Raw genomic sequence first — 20,559 nt, 5'->3', positions numbered from 1 at the left:
GTATTAGCCCAATATGAATATGAGAAATAAAGCCTCCACAGGTCAAAGGGAACCAGCCAACACACACTCCTGGCTCTTTATCCCACTGAAACCAACATAAGCAGACATGCAGGCGCACACACGCACACACTCACATCAGCACTGCGTTATCTTATTCTGAGCATTGATGTGTTTCGGCTCCTATTTCCAATGGCAGCCCAGAGGTTGAATTGTGGCCTTTCCTCTGTCTCTAATAGTGGAAAGCTTTTAATCTTAATGCTGAACACATGCACTCACTAAGATCCAGTTCATGCGTATACTAGTGGAGTTAATATCAGTTACACTTTTCAAAGCACACCAAGAAATATTATGTAAATCTAAGTGTGTTTGTGTTTCAGAGCTGCTCACATGAAGCAGTGATCATTCAAGAAATCCCTTTGATGCTGATGTCAAGGCCTTTGTACACTGCAGCACGTTAACAAAAGTCGGATAACATTCATTGTCTCTCACTTTCAATATACTGAATCTGGTTCATGTTGGGAGGCAGGAGTTTTATTGTTAAAGCGTAACATGACATTGCGGGTCCACCCTGTAATATGAATATATGGCCTCCAGTGTTGGGCAGAAACACATTATTACTAACACAATATAGTAATGTGATTACGTCATTCAAACAAGAAATATAAAAGATTACAATTTCAGTAATTACGCTACAGAAATTAATCTCAGTAATGCTTTAACAATTTGGGGGTTTGACTTGTTTCTCCTTCCAAGGACTTTGATGGCGGGTTTGCATCAGTTTCTGCTGCTGCAGGAAGCTTTAGCTGCAGGTTTGGCGAGGTGCTTAGCCTTTACCAAAATACTTTACCGAAGGGTTAGACTCAAATGTGTCCCTATTTTTGGTTTGTTCAGCTATTGTTAGTATGTCAAAAAAATATACCGTATGTCCAAACATTTAATATCAAAATGCTCCCATTTTCTCTTCCTGTAAAACACTAAGATTGATTTGATAGCTTACCTTGAATTCATGTGTGGTCACATAGATCTACTCAACTGTGATTTGAGGTTACTCCTGCCCATCCCATAAAAAAATATTACTTATCGTTGGCCTGCAGTGAGAATATCATGGGTCGGACATTTGTGTTTGGATGGCAAAAATGACATCAGAGAAATAAAGATAACATCAAGAGAATAAACACACTAGAAATAAGTTTCACTCGTGAACATTTCCTGTGCTGTAAATTGAAAGCCACCAGGAAACCTCTGGGCGGAGGAGATAAAAGCTTTGGTGACGCTATAATGACCAAACCATCACATGAGTATGATTCACCTGCCCGATGAAATCACATCCTGTTTGATTCCTCCGTTAGTAAACAAGCAGCTGAAGACGTAAATGGTGGTGGGGAAGATGGAAGAGGGTTTCCCTTCTGCTGTGAGCTGCAGAGGTCTTGAGATGCTTTCTAAAACCATATTTCCACTTTTATTCTGTTTTTCATCTGTCAACACCTAAATGATCCCGTGGTATCCATCAGTCGCTTCATTTGATCCAGTTATTTTATTCTCGATTTCAGGCTTTTTTTTTTAGAGAGGCAACTCCTGTTTATTTGGAATGGGATATGACCAATTTCCTCTTTGAGATCACACAGTTTAATGCAGCATATGACTTCAGTGCAGGCACGATTTTGTAAGGCCGCACCTAAGAAAATAATTAGCAATCAGCAATCATTAATTTCACATTTAGTTGATTCATAAGTTGGTCGGAAAATAGCAACAAATTGCCGGGAAGAGCTATTGCAATTTGCAGAACAAAGAATTCTTTTCAATTTCAGAGCAGATCTTTCTCAGATAAATTGATAACAAACAGACTTTAAATTTGCCTCATAGCGTCATAAACTGTTGGTGTATGTTTATATCCTCATTACCTAGATTACCAGTCACCATTAGTGATGGGATGAACAAGACTTTGAGGAATACGTCAGCCATTAAGTGTTGTCATAACCATATACTATCAGATTTTGGATATCTCAAACAATCACAGGAAACCGTTGAAAAGTCCATTTGTCTGTGTTGGACAAGCTACCTGACGAACTACGCCCGTCTTTTCCTCGAAGCAGAATAGAAACAAAGACACGAGTGTCAAGTTGGCAGCAGGCGCTGGGCTTGTTTTTCCTCGGTGCCATCGTCTGTCGTTGTCTCCGTGTGTTTTAAAGTGCAAGGTGTGGTGTTGGTTTACATAGGATCGGGACTGTGTTTGTGGTAACCAGCCCTGTTTGTAGGGTTACTGGTCTCTGCAACACAAGGTCACAGAAAGCAGGGTTAAAAAAATGTCCTCAAGTTGATTGACGTATGCTAAAAGTCACACACACAATGCAGTGTATGCTAAAAGTCACTGCATTGTGTGTGTGCACTACTCATGTGTGTTTCTAAGAAGATCTAGGTCATTTATGTTCAGAGTTAAGTACATTAGTTTGTTTCTTATCAAAGGTCAATGTTTGCCACCACCTCAGATCGCACAGCAACCCGTGCAGTTTTGTTTTCCCTGGAAAAACTTAAGACCGGTGAAAACTAGGAAGTGAGAAAGTGTGTGTGTGTGTGTGTGTGTTTGTGTGTGTGTGTGTGTGTGTGTGTGTGTGTGTGTGTGTGTGTGTGTGTTTGTGTGTGTGTGTGTGTGTGCGTGTGTGTGTGTGCGTGTGCTGACCGGGCCAGGAGCTGCTTCATCAATCCCAGGAAGCCTTGCAACCAGGAGGCAGGAACAACCACCACTGGTTCCGAGAACAGGGACTTTCCTCCATCCTGCTCTGTTAGGAAGCAGAACAATGACCAAATTACTCACACATACAATGACCACTGGCTTGGATATTTTCTGCGTGCTCATACAGGCCTGCTCACAGCAGGTTGCACTTTGAGCTCTGAGGCCTGCGATCTCCGCCCACTGGAGGTTTCTGGGTAGTCTAACCCTTTACCCTGACCCGACCCCTTACATCCAAGAAGCTGTGATATCCATGATGTCACTCGGGAGTCAAGACCAAGAAAAAGGACGAAAAAAGAGGCTCTAAACAGATACTGTGTGCAATGTGACCCACTTGTCGTGTTCTTTTGGGGGTTAGACGAGACGTCTCGTCCTTGCACTGCCCTCTTTTTCTCTCCTTCTGCGCCAGCTTTCGGTCACACATACCCACCCCCTCTCCTGTTAATCACTATTATCTCACATTAATTCTTGATCGCCGTCTCCCCCCCTTCTCTCCTCATCACAGTTACAGCGACACCTCACTCTCGCTTTTTCCAGTGTTAATTTCACTCGTGTCACTGGCGTCGCCTGCAGTGTCTGGCCGCTCTCCAGTTCTTGCGGCTCACCCTCTCCGCAAAGTGAGCGAGGAGAGAGAGCGAGGGCCCAGTTGGAAAGAGGGAAAGAGGCTAGTCTTGCAGCAGTAATTGGTCAGGAAGTGGGCTGCTTGGATGTTCACTCTCTCTCTCTCTCTCTCTCTCTCTCTCTCTTTCTCTCTCTCTTTCTCTCTCTCTTTCTCCCCTCCCCTCCCAGTGGGCAGTCAGTTCAGTTGTGTTTTGCTTCCATCTGTTCCCCTCTATCTCTCTCTCTCTCTCTCTCTCACCTCTTTCCTCTGTGTCTCTCTGAACTGATCTCATAGAGGGGTGGACCTCGAACCGGGCGACCTCGACACAAGCCCGACCTGCCTCTCTGAAGCCAGTCAGCGTTTCTGTGACTGCACGTTTAGTGTGAAACTTTTTGAGTGCCCGAGCTATGGATCTAACCTGTGATGAGAGGACACTGGGAGACCAGCGGCCGAGAACAGGCTAGTTGTGGGGATGGTCTCTCTGAGGTGAGTCGCCATTGTCTTTGTGTGACGCTGTAAACTGCCAGGACACACAAATGGACAATCTTTAATTTACCTTCAATGGTTCTGCTCTTACATTATTCTCAAACGACACAGTGCAGAGTTGGGTTTGTTCTTCTTCACAGCCCAGCTCTCTATTTAATCATAATTGCAGCGGTCGACTCCACCAAACCCAGTCTGACCTCCAATTACTTGGTCCAAAGTCTCAATTTGGCGTGACTCTAATGGCACCTTTTCTCACTTGTCTAATTGGGAACCATACTGCTGTATTTAGACAGTCAGGCTTAAGCTTGGCCGTCAATGCTGGATTGACATATAATAATAATATATTCACCTTTATATTTCTGAGATGATGATCAACATGCCTTTTGAGACACATCTTTCTATTTGTAAGGGCCATACATTTCAACATGCTATAAAATAGCTTAAGTCCTAGAAGTATTTTAGCTTTTGCAGCCTTATCTCCACAGGGAACATTGGATACAAAATAAATTAAATGTACAAGTCAACTTTTACCGGAAATATGTTTTTTATAGTGGAATTTTAACACAATACCACACACACTTTAACCAACGTTTTTGGTGTGTGTGTGTGTGTGTGTGTGTGTGTGTGTGTGTGTGTGTGTGTGTGTGTGTGTGTGTGTGTGGACACATGTGTTCTCCTTTGTGGTGTGTCCTCATTCTGGGAGCTCTAACTGGAGCACCCAGCTTCTGAGGGACACAGACGGATGAAACGGGACGGACTCATGTGTTGGTTTCTGTCACCGGTTTGCTGGTCATCTGACTTTTTGATGGTGGTTTCTTGAACTGTATGCTGACTGTATGATAGATCAGATTATTCATGATAACCTGGGATCAACGTACTCTATATCTCCTGCTTAGATATATATTTAAACTGCTAACAGAAGCGTGCTGTTTTTGGTTACTTCAAAAACATAACTATAAGATAAATCTAAGAGCCATATGCAGCACATCTTAATATGTGTGCATATATATTAGTGAATCTATTCTCTTGCTCTTAAAAAGACCATGCCATAGGTGTGTGCATATTAAACACATTAATACGTATTAAGAAAGGTATTTTGTTTTTTCTCATTGTATTGCAAAATATAGTAAATGCACCGTATATGCAGAGTGTTATTTTAGTGTGTCACGTGTTTCCCTGATGGGAGAAAAGTCCCTATGTCTGCGCTCTGCTGGTCTCCTTTCCTGGAGCGAGACCCTAGTCCTGCATTTTAATCTGAGGCCAAACACAGCTTCCTCCGTATATCCGCCACATATGCTCCCTCAACACACAACAACTCTGCCAACACACATCCAGCACAACACAGACTCAATAGAAAGAACATTGACAATGTATTGCTTTACATAGTGTTGCTAGGTAGATAAATATTTATCTACAATCCCTGCAGCCAAATATATTCACTTCTAAGAAATGAAAGTTCTAGTTCCCTGTTGTAAACCACTTGTTTTTCTCCTCTCCTCCTCCTAGTGATTTCCTCCTTGTCTGCTAATGTGAATACCGACTCGCTGCATAGTTGAATACTGACATTATCTCCCATCGTAAATAGTTCTCCTGGGTTCTGCTATGGCCGTGGTGCCACCCTGCTCTATCATTAGCTGCGGCTGTTGACCTTGTTTGTTGTTGACGTAGCAGCTGTAGTTATTTCTGTGTCACTGTTGTTTAGTCTGCTGGAATGGCGGAGACGCTCCTTGTTTTCTTGGGACGCTCCTCCGGCCAATTTTGAGGGATTCCTGCTCTTGTATAAGCTGAAGCCGTTTGCCTCCAGTGAGGTTTCTGGCCGGCAAGAGTCAGAAATTCCTGGACTTGTCCCGGCACCGCGAACAAGACGGCTGCAGCCGGAGGGAATACCGTCCGTGAATCTGTTTACGTCATGGATCTGGGAAAGGGAAAATCAATGCAGGATTTAAGCAGAGTTGTAGATTTTACACAGACGACATTAGCCACGGCTCCGAGAATGGAAGTTTCTTACTGGCTTTGTTGGCCAGAGCTCGGTTCATGATGTTTGGACTCTGGTGATCTAATACGACAAATGTGCTGTAACAAGTGTGCTGCTGCGCATCACTAGCTTGACAACAAAAGATCTCTTTCTTGCATCAGAAGAATGAATTGAACCTCACTTGTTGCATTCAGCTGGAGCCAAGCTAGCAGCTTCCCCGTTCCCAGTCTTTTTGCTGAACAGACAGATATGAGAGTGGTATTGATCTTCTCATCTCACTCTCTGCTGCAAAGTGAATACGTGTATTTCCCAAAATGTCAAACTATTCCTTTAAATTTGCTCTTTTTTTTTAGCACTGTGAAAATGTTCCCTGCTTCTAGTGACCGCTACTGCAGATGAGTTATTCACTTCTAATTGCTTAGTAATAACATAATAAAATATCCCCCTCCAAGCAAGAAATTAGCTGGCTTATTAAGGCTGCCCCCTCTTAGTCAATAAGTCAACTAATCTCACATTTTGTTATTAGACGATTAGACATTCTTATGAAACTTCTGAGCACATCTCTGATGAACACAATATTTGAAGTGTTGCTTTTGTGTGATACAATGTTCAGAAACTCAGTTTTACATATTTGTCAATTAAATAAACTAATCTAGTCAACAAAATTGTGTGAGTGTTATGCAAATAATAATTTCTTTGGTCAAAGACAGCTTTTCTGATTATCAGGTTAATACAATTAGGCAAAAAAGTGTGTTTTTTTTGCACAGCAGACAGCTGTTCGTTTCAATTTCCATAAAAAAAAAGTGTGGTTTATTAAACAGTATCATGGTTGGAAGGTGAAGACAAATGATGTCCCGCAGCTCGGTAGATCTCAAAACACTTCCATGTGTCGACGTTACGTTTGGAGGACGAGTTTGTCAGTGAGGAATGACTTTTACCTAAAGGGGGGAAAACTGTGTGTTGAGGGGTTAATGAAGACCTCAGGCGGCAAGAACAAAAGCTTTAAGAGTTGTGGCACTCTGTGTGTGTGTGTGTGTGTGTGTGTGAGAGAGGGAGAAAGAAAGAAAGAAAGAAAGAGAGTGTGTCTGCGGATGATCCATCTCACCAGTGACAGACCCGGTCACAGAGGGAGGGGGAAACTGTATACGAATGACCCCTCCAGCCACAAACTCCTGTCATTAGTCACAGTCTCTCTCGGTCTGAATCTATGTCCCTCTGCGTTCAGTCTTCCAATGTGCTCTAGAGGAAACAGCCTTCGCTTTAAACTGGACAGCTGAGAAAATGAAGACGCTGTCTGAGCATTCAACCTGGTTTCAGACTCACACTCACAGCGATAACATCCAGGCTGCAGCCCTCCTCCCTCCAGGACATGTTTAAGTGGATGGGGACAGTTTTTATTTCTGAATACACACACGCACTAAAACATGTTCAAGAGGCTGTCGTCCTTTAAGTGGGACTTTACAATGCTGTTGGAAAACAAGTGATTGTGTGTGCGCACCAGTAAAAGTTGAATAATGTGTCTGAACCCTGTGCTTCACTGTTTGCACTGCCCAAGTGTTGTGAGGAATGGGGTGCTTTATTGACAATAAGCATTTTCTCTCTCTCTCTCTCTCTCGTCCTCACTGTCTTTCCACATGCCACTTTGCCTGGGAGATGAATGCCTCCCTGTCGTCGTGGCGACCACCATGGCGCTATGGCTCTCGATCAGCTTGGCAACGGCGCAAACTCTCGAACCATCAGTTCTGACGCCTGGTGCTTGGAGTGAGTTTGAGAGAGCGTCCGTAGCGTGTAGCTTGTTGTGAGCCTTGACAAGGAGAGGGGTCTGATTTGAGAGGGGTGACACTGGAGCCGAGCCGAGTTCGGGTGGCGGCGAGGAGCACTGTCCGGAGGGAAAAAACACCTTGTTGACTCGACTGCAAATAGTGCAGAAACCTTGATTGTAATTTCTTAAAAGAGTACCCCTACAAATAGGCAAAGCACCTCCTATGAGGTCTGGGAACTTGTGATTGAGCTGTCATGGTTCTGGTAGGCTGAGCAAGGCTAACCACCCCCTGGTATCAATCTTTTTATTTAACTCTGTGATGTAAATAAGCGTATTTAACAAAATGTTGAACTTCAGATTACCAACCAAAACCAAGGAAGACGTCATCTTGGGACATTGTGACAAGCATTTTGCAGACTATTAGTGACTATTTCTAAATTATAATCAATGCATTAAATCAATAATGAAAATGATCATCATTGGAGCCACAAGCTGCTGCAACCGTTCTCTCATCAGGGAAAAGATATTTACTAAAACCTGTTCGAGCAAGTTTTCTTTTGCTGGATCAAACCTGTAGTCAAAGCATAGAACTAATCTTTGATTGATATCCATACGCTCAGCCTTTCTGTCTCCCCGTTCATGCCCTTGTTAAAACAACGTGTCTACATGTGCAGCAGCTCATTTAGCGATTGCCATAAGAGGAACAATATTGTTCCTCTGGTCGATTCTATCCTGCAGGGAGGCCTTCGGAGCATTCAGAGGGCATCAGATAAGCCGGACTGCTTCTGTCATCAGGTCGTGCTTGGCTGAACCGAGGAGTTTAGGTGTGTGTGTGTGTGTGTGTGTGTGTGTGTGTGTGTGTGTGTGTGTGTGTGTGTGTGTGTGTGTGTGTGTTGGACAGTATTTGGATTGGGAGTGGAGTCTTGGGTGCTTCGTGGGTCAACGGGCTCTCAGACCATTAGAGAGAGGGGTCGTGCTTCTTGGGGTTGTGTGTGTGTGTGTGTGTGTGTGTGTGTGTGTGTGTGTGAGTGAGAGAGAGAGAGAGAGGGAGCAGGGATAGTCCAGTGGGTCTCTATCATTGTATTGTGAGGAGAAGGGGGTGGTGTTAGCAGGACCCCATGCTGCTGCGACCAGTCCCTGTCTTTAAAGAGGGACGACAAATAGTCGACACATTTGCTTTATTGCGTGAGACTGAGGGCCCATTGTCTCACGTGTGTCTTCTTTATGGGACACTAAGCCTGTCCTGCTTACTGAAATTATACAGGTTTAGAGCAGAGGTTCCCAACCTGGAGCTCGGGACACCTATGGGGTCAAAAGATAAATGTGAGGGGTCCTAAGATAAGAACAAACATGACTTATTTCTGCCACACATTTGTTTATTTTGCCAAACCTTCCTCTAATCTAAGCTTTATTACTTGCAAATGATTGTATGCTTTTAGTTCCTTAGGCCTTTACTCACCCACACAGGACTGGGTATTAAACTGCTTTTCTGAACAATCAAACTGCTTTTTAAACTCTGTAGAATCTCGCTTTGGAAACTATCAAGTATCAAAAGTTGGAATTCAAAATTTTAAATATTTCCTGTAGTAAATCATAACTAAACTAGGGTCTCTTTTACTTTAGTTCTTGTTTGGCTGCTTGGGTAACGCGATGTTAAAAGGTTTCCGGAGGGATTTAGTATTCCATCCATCCATCCATTTTCAATACCGCTTATCCTCATTAGGGTCGCGGGGCGCTGGAGCCTATCCCAGCTGACATAGGGCGAAGGCAGGGGACACCCTGGACAGGCCGCCAGTCCATCGAGGGCAGGATTTAGTATTCCTCTTCCATTAAATCTGGGGACTTACGACAGACATTTTCACAATGGCTGAGATGTTCTGACTTGAACTCTCTGTATGAGTCAAGTTCCAAAACTATTGCCATAATGCAACTCTGTATTATCTTTAATTAAACCCTCCCCGGATCCACACCTTCATGTTGTAATGCAGTCTGCATTCTGTCTCTTCCTATTCTAGACGTCGTAATTCTTTCCACACTGTATTCTGGCTTACGTGGCTCTAAAAATACAGCATTTCAATTAAAAAGATTGCATACAACAAAATGCAGAAGTAAAATCTGTAGATGGATCAAACAGCCTGAGCGCAAATGAGCGTGGGCCTTTGGGTGCTGCTAACATGGAGGGAAGTTTAATATTGACCATTTGCATACACTACCCACATTGAAATGATGCAGAGCTGGTTGGAAAGCTGGTTGTATCCATTTTAAGTCTTGAGCCCGAGACAAAATAACCCTGATGTTGACGACTGTGCAGAGTAACACTTCATTTGTAAGATCAGTGAAAGTTGTAGCAGAAACACACAGAGAGAAGTTTGTCATGCTTTGTAAATTAATAAAATGTGTATTTGTATAAAAGTATGTTAACAAAAGCCAAATCGTTTGGGAACCCACTTCTGACATTTTGTGCGCTCATTCGGTCCAGCCTTTCTCTGATGTGGGACACAATGAGCGCTGCAGTGGATGAGGAGCCTTTGTTTGAGCTGGCTCTATTGATCAGCCGTAACCCCCCTCACCTCCTTGTAAAGTGTGTGTACGTGTGTGATCTCTGGAGCTGTGCGCAGTTCAGCCACCTGCTGAGCGTGCAGCAGACATACACACACACACAAAAGCATGCAAGCATCACAAACCCAGCTTTAAAGTTTGATTTTGGACGCAGCGAAGAAGAGGCAGTAATGAAATGGAGAGGGGGAAGATAAAAGATGGGAAAGAAAGAGAGGAAAAAAGAGAGGAGGAACTCCCAGCTCCTTGTAATTTGCTGCAGGAGAGAGGGAGGAGGAGTCAAGGGGAGGGGAATACCCAGCAGGGAGGGAGCATTAGAGAGCAGAGGCCATTCACTCTGACACACACACACACACACACACACATACACACACACACACACACTCACAGGCAAACACACACATGAACACTTTTAGACACACACATGCATGCGGTGGATGTGTTGCCACAGGAGAGAGAGAGGGAGGGAGAGAGGCATTCAGACAGAGGAGATCCTTAGCAGGCTGAAGTGAGAGAAAGAAAAGACACCAGCCAGGGGAGTGTGTTTTGAGTGTGTGTTCAGGAGAAAACCTGAGATCGTATGCTCCTGTATGTGTTTTGGTGGAGCGGACTGCAGAAGAAAGGACTCGCAATGATTTGAGAAATCTAAGTGAATCTCTCCAAGGCTTTCTGCTGCAAAATACAGTTTGGACTACTCTGGATATGTGATCTGCTCAGGAAATCCTGTTTACCTTTTAAAATCTGCGCCTCAATTAAAAACGAAAAACTCATTGACTTTAATATCTGGTCAATTGGAGCCAAACCACAATGCCTACCGGTAAGCAGCAGCTTTTCTTCTTCTTCTTTTTCTTCAAATGTGTTCAATTATGGTTTAAACAGCATGTACAAATTAAAGACACTCGCACAAGTTTCTTCCTGAGGTGAAGTGATTCTGTGACGTGGTGAGACTAGAGTTTGCTGTCAAAGGTGCTGCATGTCTACAGGCTGAATCAAACCATATCAAGGCTCAAACCATATTCATGTAGAATAATATCCAGTTGTTGCATGCCGCTTTAGTGAATTTGAGAAGCCACCGATGATCGGAAATAAGATATATCACGTATGGCATCACAAAACATCTCAAAAAGTAGTTATTTTCAAGGACCACCTGGTCAAACTTCAGACAGCGACTTAGAAACCGAAGGTCCGTTTACAAGGCAGCGATGGCTGTTTGTCTTAGTGGCTCTTTTGTGTGGTATGTGTGATATTTTGTCCTCGGCTGACAGCGCTGTGTGAAGTGCCTCTGCAGCGTCCGTCTCTCTGCCGTACAGCTGTATGAACAGCGTCTCCAGCTTGTTGTCTCACCCCCGGTGTTGAATGGAGCGTGTTTGCTTTCTCGCAGACTTCGCGGGATCAATCCTCAGTGATGCTTAAACTTTGGATCATGGTGGTTATACGTTTTACTTTGTTGGTAGTTACACAAGTCATTTTAAATGTAGGCTCTGCAGAAAAATAAAGAAACGTATGGTGTGAATTTAAGAAAGCAACAAATAAAATGGACTACTTTTCTTTCTATCTCATATCGCTTCGGGCCAGCACGTGTGACAGATTCCTCTCGCCGGGTGTAGGTTTGACTGAGTGTTGAGATGCCATTCTGCAGCCTGTGACCCAAATTAGAGCCTTGAGGGCAGCAGTTGGGGGTGGCTACAAATGGGGATAGAGGGGAGCAGAACAGAGAAGAGGAAGGGGGGGAATAATTACTGTTTAGAGCAAACGCTTTGGTTTCGAGGTGCCGGAGACAATGGACCCCTCCGTCCCTCTCCTCCCACCCTGCTAGCCCAGTCCTGCCCCCCATTCTGAGCACTCATGCGCAAGGAGCTGCAGCCCTGTGGAGGCTGGGTGGGTGCAGAATGAAGGAGCAGATCGGAGCAATCTGCCTATTATAGAAAACTAATCAATAGTTTTTCAATCTCATGGTTCAGTGTTCAGTGACTGAAGTGGATGCAGAGAGTCCAGTGGCGAGCTTTGGGCCGCAATCCAATCGGGGCCAAGAACGAGGCTAGTGTTTCATGCGCCCAGGGAGGGCGCAGGGTGTGTGCAGCCACGGTTGCAGGGGGGTCCGAAAATAGAGGGTGTAAGTTTGCAGGTGGACATTTTTTCCCACAGAGGCTAAACACCGGGGCTGTCAGCTAAAATTATGCTGCACATTTCTCGTGGATGTCGAATGACAAACAGAGAATCTCTCCCAGACTCTAGGATTTAACTCTCATCTCTTAAACACAATCTGCAGATAAAGGGATGTTAATCTGTGTACATAAAATGTGTGAATGCCACCGCCCATGGCAGATGCTTCAGTGGTTGTGGTTTATCGCGAGAAAAAGCCATTTGTTGCTAATTAGGCTCCCAGCTGTGTGTGTATGTGTGTGTGTGTGTGTGTGTGTGTGTGTGTGTGTGTGTGTGTGTGTGTGTGTGTGTGTATGTGTGTTTACTCAAGCCATGTTTTGTGAGGCAATGAAATCCACAGGAGTCTATTAAGTCTTACTTCAAGTGTTGAGATGTTTGAAATACTGTCTTGAGATCGCTGGAGCATGCGCAATTTGTTTTCCGCCAACACAGTAAAAAAAAAAGTTTAGAAACTCCATCTTTTCTTTCTCCATCCTTCTTCCGAAAACATCTGCATTATAATGCGTGAGCCCGCCAGTGCAGCTCTTTTTCGGTCCAGTGATAAGTTGCTCGTTGGAACACGCCTCCTGTCTCCGATGCCATCCGTTTGCATCTCTCCTTCTCTCCTTCTCTCCCACCTCTGCCCTCTCTCTTTTTCTCTCGACTGCTCGGCCGTCATTTTGTCCGCGCTGTGAAATCCCGAGTGACACTTTAAGGTCCTTAGCGTCAGTTGAGATCAGGCCTGCGTCTCTATCATAAACCGAGTCTGACCTCTAAGTGGACGCAGCAGAAGATGTGAGGCCGTAACTAAACAAACAGTAAGGACTCATGTGCTTCTTTGTGCTGCTGTTTCTCGGCTCCGCCTGCAGGGAACAAACACTCTCAGAAGCTTGTTTGTGATGCTTTAAAGATGAGAGATATTGGTCGGATACTTTTTAAGGGTTAACGTACAACAAAAGACTTGATTCAAAATGAGACGGAGCAAGAGGGAAATGGAAAATGGAAAAAAAACAAGGGAGTGGGTGGTGAGTGGGTGACCTTTTGACCTTTCTTCTCATCTCCTCTTCCTACTTTCATTCCTTCAGATGCTCTCCTGCTTTCTCACTCGCATATGTCCTCCTCCCACCATGTTTCTCCATTACGTTGTCTTCTTAAATCGCAGTTAGTGCTCCCAAGATGTTTCCAAAGTGAAGACAAAAACCACTGGACTATAACTCGCTGAGAAGCTTTTTGCTTCCAACTTGTACTTGAATAAAAACTATCTATCCTGTAAAGTAAGCAATAAGCTGCATGGAATTGAACTCACTTGCCATCTGGTCGGCCTTTGCAGCATAAACAAGAACACACACAGACAAACAAGGCTAATTAAAGGATCCATGAGCTGTACGAAGTGTGTAGTAAAGTCCTGTCTGGGACAAAAGCTTCAGGCTTTTTTCTCAAATGTTGGTCTGTTGTAGATAAATATTGCAACTGTCTTATTCCGTCTATTGTAGTTGCTCAGTGGTCAAGAGTTGAAGGTGGATTAAACTGTTGTGAATGTTGTATTCAATGTCTTCCTCGTGCCCTCGAGACCAGATAGTGCACTGTTTCTAATTGTCTGCTTCAGTTGGACATATAAGGGCTTTGAGTTCTTTTTATCTTAAATTCATTTAATTTTTCTAATGGATTTTCTGTTGGCCTGAGATGTCGATGTCGATGTCTCTCTGTCTCATGCTCATCCAAAGTGTCACAGTACATTTATTTTGTGGTTTAATAAGTGGTTTTACGTCGCAGTAATGTAGTGTCTACTGGCTGCCGATGGTTGTGGTTAGTTTTGTTGGTGGTTAATGGATATGAAGAGAAAAGCTCTCTTAGCATTGCTTCTCATTCGCTAGAATGGAGTTATATACAATTAGATGGTGTAAGACAGCTAATATGACACGTGTGGACTACCTGGTTCTTTATATTTCCTCAGTGTCAGCAGTGTCAAGACATGTATGTGCCCTTTTGGTAAAAAACCAGCAATGTTGAATGTAGTTCTCTTCAATTTAATTATATATATATATATATATATATCATCCAAAGAGTTAAAACCAACTTGGCTAGCACTGTCACCTCACAGCAAGAGGGGCAGGGTTTCGATTCCCCGATCCTTCTGTGTGGAGTTTGCACGTTCTCCCCGTGGCAGTGTGGGTTCCCTCTGGGTTCTGCCCAGAATCCAAAGACATGCAGATCAGGTTAATTGGAGACTCTAAATTACCCGTATAGGTGTAGACGTGAGCGTGAATGGTGTCCTGTCTATACATTTTCCCTGCGATAGACTGGTGACAGGTCCAGGGTGAAGCCTGCCTTCGCCCATTGTCAGCTGGGATCGCCACTGAATAGCATACGCTGTTTGGATAATGCAAACAAAAAAACTAAAAACATCTGCATTGCTTGATGTAAATTTGTCCACACTGACTGTCTCAATGCAGCCCAACATTCATGATTGCATGGACTGTGGACACCCAAACGCAGACCACCAATGGAGCATAAGTAGAAGTCCAGGGTCAATGTGGCGTAATCCACAGCGCATCGGCCCCTTCACTGGTCACTGTAATCATTGCTTCTCTCCAAACTGAACCACTCCCTCTCTTGCACGACAGTCCTCCCGCCAACAATGCCTTCCAAAGTGCAGCTAAATCTAATGTGAGCCTTTCGAGGTAGCCAAACCAACTGGGTATTTTCCAAAGTTAGAATCCTTTCAGGATGAAATCTCCTCTTTGATTTTCCAGAGTTGTGTTTTATTGCTGAGGGAAATCGTCTAGAAAGTCGCGTGCTCGAACCAGAATAATACACATTGTCAGTTTTCTACACTTGTTTTAAACCCAATGATTGGTGAGACCGTGCATCTGCAAAATTACATTAAAATAGTTATTGTTTGTGGTTTAAATGTCCACATAGGATGTTCACATGCCATTACAAAACACTATCGGGGCTGTCGGAGCTACTATGATCATCAGCTGACGGCTGTTTGCTGACCACTGCAGCGTAAAGGTGACCATAAAGAGCTCGACTGAAGTGGACGATTTAAGTGTAGCGTGAACCTGGCTGGACTGGGAGTGACTGCAGCATTGTAGGTCATATACAAGCACATGTGTGAGTGAACATGAACAGACACAGTGTGCAGATGGTCATTTGATCTAGTTTGATATGGTGTTGATTCATTCTTAGCTATATTTGCATTGTCATTACTAACTGATAATGACAGATGATTGGGCAGTTCAATTCCTTTTATTATTGAAGGAGTATGTGAAGATAACGTACATTATACAAAAACACCCACAAGATCTCACCACAAAGGCCATTTGGTGGAAGTTGGGGAGTTTTCAATTGTCTCCCAGCAGAGTGAGATTTAAACATCGATGTTTCCACGACAACTGGGAAACTTTTCTCTGCTGCAACTCTGCTAAAGAAGATGGTGTGGGATGACCAAAATGTCCAGAACAGCTACTAAATGGACCTCGTGCTGGGATTATTTGGTCAAACACTATTTTCATGGTCAAGAATTTTCAATCTTTCACGACATTAAGTTGACTTCACCTCTGAAAATACTTCCGGTATTCTAAGCATTTCGATGTAATCCAGATGAGTATGTAAAAGTGTTTGAGTATTTAACGTCTGTACGTCTGAGGGTGCTTTAAAGATCTTCACCCAGATTCTTGAATTTACACTTTTTGAAATCCATTTTTCCCTAAATCATGCTCATTAAAATAAGCACACATACATTTAAATTACAGGTATTTGGTAATCAAAAAATTAATGACAAGAGTTGTGTTTAGAGCAAAACACCACATGTGACTCGCAGTATACCCGCTGGTTACATTGTCTGCTCAGTCTTCAGTCTGGCTCCTCGTGGTTCTCGCTGTTTGCCATCCAGACAGGCCGGATTTTCAACTTATTAAACTTGACTGAATAATAAAGCGGCCCAGACCTTTGTCTTTTTCATGTTAAATGAAAGCCAGAGATTGAAGCCAGGTTGCGCTCTCTCTCTCTCTCTCTCTCTCACTCTCTCTCTCTCTCTCTCTCTCTCTCTCTCTCTCTCGCTCTCTCGTGTCTGGCGGGTCACAGAGCCCTCACACACTATCCTAATCCTTGGTGCACAGCACATGAACACACATACACAGAGGAGAAACAGTCCCAGCCTGCATGCAAAGGAGCAGAATTAGAGATAATTTACAAGGATCAGGTTCAACATAATCTGGACGGGAGGTAACTGAAGCTCGGACATCTTTGCTCTCTGTCTGTGTGTGTTGAGAAGAGGGATGGGGGTGCTAGTTGTCTGTGTGTGTAAGAGCCAGTTCACCCAGGAGACGGCCAGGGTGTGCCCCAAACATGAAGCTGGAAGGTGGGAAGGAGGGGCTGGGCAAACACAAGATGGAGCAATCTCTCTTTGAGGTGTTTGGGTTTCATGGCAGACGGAAACATGGATTGTGTGTGTGTGTGTAAGTGTGTGTATGTGTGTGTGTGTGTGTGTGTGTGTGTGCACATGTGCACACTCTGCCCACTCATATCTAGCCTTAATTGATGGTGTTGGACCATTAAGTTATTAGCTCAGTTAGTGTTATCTTTGGAGTGATAAACTGAATGCATTGTGTGTGTGTGATACACACACGCACACACACAGTGTAGAAGATGTACATATATAACTTACTGTGATAAGGAAGGATATATTATAGATTTGTCAAAAGTTACCCATTAATGTCATGGTATGTAATATAATAAAGGCCTTTGTGCATTGTGTACGCTAACTTCAAAGCAGTATATTGCTTATCCAAAAACCAAGGCTGTTGGTTTGTGTGAGTGTGCTGTTTTCAGGTCTGTAATTGTTAAAAAGTGGGTCAGGATTAGGAGTGCAAACATTTGGATGGATAGACACAAACATGGCCGGTGAATCAGTTCCAAACTTGTCTGAGGAAAAAAGACATTCATTCCTCTTCAATTCCTTCCTGCTTTTCTTGGCATAGCAGTGGAGCGAAATTAAAACTATGATTCAGCACTTTAGATCCTTCTGAGAAACTATGCAAGCAGAAATGTTATTAATTCTGTGTTCCTGTGATACACATGTAAGGGTTCAGTGAACAGGGATGGACCTGAGGGCAAACTGCTATGTGTGAAAGCAGCACTAATCAATACTAATCAATACAATGGATAAACCATGTGCCACCTGCCAGCATCAACAGCAGCCAGATACAATTAGCAATTAGCTGGTGAAGTAAGTGGAGCATTCAGTTGCTAAAAAAAAGAGAAATAAATATAATATAAATATTATACTTCAAGCCGGGATAATGTATTATTCTCTTTTTGAGAGTAACAATATCTGTGATTAGGTCTTAAAACGTCTTATCTAAATCTTAGTAAGAAAACGAATAACCTAGCTTTTAAGATGTGTAACAGTCAACAGGTGGTAATAAACACAACTCCAAGTGAATGACAATTCTGCTGCATGTGTAAATATGCTCACACATTTTTAGGGTGATGATACGTCAGAAGGTTTAAACTAGTAGAGGAACAAGTAGCCTTGATCATCGCGGCTAGAGAAGGACGATGCCGGTTCACTCTTTTAAGTTGGTATCAGTACGGTCGTGGTTGCCAGAATCAAACCCTCGATCTCTCCATCACAGACCAGTCAAACCGGCAAGTCTGCTGCTAGAGTGATTTCAAAAGAGGTGTCACCATGGCAAAAAGACCTCCACGGTGCCTATTTGAAAGGTGAGAGAGCGGGATTCTTTGAGCTTGTTCTCGGTTTCATGTTTTCAATCTGTGATCTTTGATGCTTTGAAGTGAGACAGCTTTAGCCTCAGCCGCGGATGCCGGCAGCGAGAGAGCGACACGGTCCTATATGGCACCGGATCTCAATGTTGCCACAACACATGAAGACTGGTGTCAAACTCCAACAGAGCTGGTATGAGGTCCTCTCATACCGTCCTTCCTTCGCCTGTCCGCTCCGTTTATTTGCTCCCTGTTCTTCCCGTCAAAGCTTGGAAAACGTTGAGGGGAAACTTGGAAGGCATCCGTCCGATACGCTGCGTGTGTGGTTTCACTTCAGCTGGCCTTGGCTGTGGGGCCTTGGGAGCCGGTAATCATATCTTAACGGATCTCTTGGCGGAGACAAGGTTTTGAGCCAGTTTGGCACCGGTCTGACGCCTAATAGACCCCTGTAGTTGCACACACACAAGCTTGTCTCTCCTCCATCGAAATAGGACTTTCATTCATTGCCTCAGAGTGGAGTGTTCTCAGCATTACACTCCTAATCGTGTCATTAAACTCAATCTTTTTTTCTGTCTTGCTGCAAAAATGCTCTCACACACACACACACGCACGCATAGAGTTACCGCTCGCACAGATACATTAGAAATCTAAAGTTTCTTTGAGTGGAACTGAGGACAACTCTGGGAGGGCTCGTGGTCGTCGTATGGCGGGTGGTCAGTCAGACTGTGGTCGGCGGGAATGTCAGGAACTGGATGCTAAACAGAACGACACTGTGGGAATATGAGAGTGGTGTTGTAAAGAAGTTGCATACAGTAAGTCCCTTTTGCACTTAGTTTGTGAAAAATAAATACAAGGTCACCTGTCAAATGTGTGAATTTTATTATAATTTTAACGGCTCTGCTGTGTGTGTGTGTGTGTGTGTGTGTGTGTGTGTGTGTGTGTGTGTGTGTGTGTGACTTTACAGCATCAGTAAATGATTAGGACATTAATTTTGAGAGCCATATAGTTATTGTGAACAAATAAATTGTACTCTTTCCCTAAAGTACTTATTATAACTCGTTATTTAATATTCATGTCAGATAACAAGCACTGAGCTTAATAGCATAAAAGTGTGTTTGTTAATAACCGGAGTCATTCAGACCAACACTAAGCAACTCAAGGGGCTGCTTTGGTGCGGGGGCGTGTTGCCACAGGTTAGTACCGACAGAAGAGGAAACGGAAACCAGGAAGTCCAGTGTGAAGCTATATTAAAAACAAAGACCGAATACAGCAGTTCATGCAACATTGAGCTGGGATTTAGACATTTTGGAAGGTTGTTATGGTATGGCAATGTTCTCGGTCATCTCAATGCTTGCAGGGCATTCCACTTTGATTTTGGCCAATGCACTTGACATTGCACTGCCGCACAACCTTTGCTGGAGCTCTCTGTTAGCGAGGAAAAATACATAAATAATCTCGCGTACTAAGATCAAACAATCAAAACACTATTTAGAATATTTGAAATCAATTTGATGAACGAGAATCTCTTTTTGTTCCTCTTATTTTCCTCTCCAGACGATTACAACTACCTGCCTGATGCGTTGCCTCCTCTTCCTGAAGTCCCGGACTCCGGCTCAGTCCTGAGCTCCGTTGACTTTCCGGCCCGCTGCCTGCGCAACCCGGCCTTCCGCTACACCTCCTCGCGCTACTGCTCCGCCCTCAGCATGGACTCCTCTCCCGACAGTGCCGAAAGGCCGATCAGCTACAGCTCCACCTCTTCCTCAGCATCCTCCCGGGACAGTCACTGCTCTCTGGGCAGCCGCTCCACCCTCGTCCCCGCCCCTCACTGCAACCCGGTGACCCCGGACCGGGACTCTGGGGCGATTCGGTTGGAACTGGTCCCCGCCCGGCAGCTGGGATGCCAGGAGGAAGATGACAGAAACGACGGACGAGTGGACACAGGGAGAGCGCAAGAGAGACAGAGCGGTGGACAGACTCTGACAGAACATTCAGAGCCTGAGGTTGGTCCAGATGGACCAGGGGAACGGACTGGCCAGGTGCAGGGACCCAGAACGTATGTGGACCGGGTGGTGCAGGAGATACTGGACACGGAGAGAACATACGTCCAGGACCTGCGCAGCATTGTAGAGGTGAGGAACCCTCAGCCACAATAACATGTTAATTAATCTCAAACTGTGTAAGAAATTGGATGCAGAAGTATTGGACATATTGGCAGGACAGCAGAGAAAATCTATTTCTGCCATACAACATTTAAACTAAGACTTGACCAGGGGGCCCCCGGTAATTCAATAAACAGAGGCATAAACTGAAATGGGAATACACCATTTTAAGTCTTTTGAAGGTCCCAACTTTAAACCCAAGCAGCAGTGGAACGCAAGGAGAAATACGGGGCTTTAAATGACCAGATAACACACATTCCTTTGGTCTTTGGTGGTTTCCCTCACACACTCATTGCCTGCTAGGAACCGCCAGCACAATAAGCTCACCTGCGCTTGCAGGTGGGGTTTGGTCCAGTTACACAACACCAGTGCCTTTTGTGCTGCAGGCACAGGCACAAAAACCTTCGACTATTTTAACAC

The 20,559-nt window shown here is 44.2% G+C and overlaps 1 protein-coding gene and 1 long non-coding RNA gene across 3 annotated transcripts in view; one reads left to right on the top strand and one right to left on the bottom strand.

The window, feature by feature from the left end:
- Positions 1-2,086: 2,086 nt before the first annotated feature.
- LOC117727211 lies at positions 2,087-3,493 on the bottom strand. Its single transcript, XR_004609026.1, has 3 exons — positions 3,063-3,493; positions 2,678-2,777; positions 2,087-2,267 (listed from the first exon to the last, which is right to left on the bottom strand). It is a non-coding gene; the product is annotated as an uncharacterized LOC117727211 (long non-coding RNA).
- The window catches only part of LOC117727209 (pleckstrin homology domain-containing family G member 1), a 43,995-nt gene continuing 26,840 nt past the window's right edge, over positions 3,405-20,559 (top strand). Inside the window, exons 1-2 of one of the 2 annotated variants that reach the window (XM_034527359.1) lie at positions 3,405-3,815; positions 19,535-20,109. In XM_034527359.1, coding sequence (XP_034383250.1) covers positions 19,684-20,109 — 426 coding nt within the window. In that variant the 5' untranslated portion in view covers positions 3,405-3,815; positions 19,535-19,683. The remainder of the gene's footprint in view (positions 3,816-19,534; positions 20,110-20,559) is intronic. The other variant, XM_034527358.1, reaches the window with a different exon arrangement.

This window comes from Cyclopterus lumpus, chromosome 24, assembly GCF_009769545.1.
Source record: "Cyclopterus lumpus isolate fCycLum1 chromosome 24, fCycLum1.pri, whole genome shotgun sequence".
Lineage (NCBI taxonomy): Eukaryota > Metazoa > Chordata > Actinopteri > Perciformes > Cyclopteridae > Cyclopterus > Cyclopterus lumpus.
This window is presented reverse-complemented; position numbering and strand designations above follow the sequence as displayed.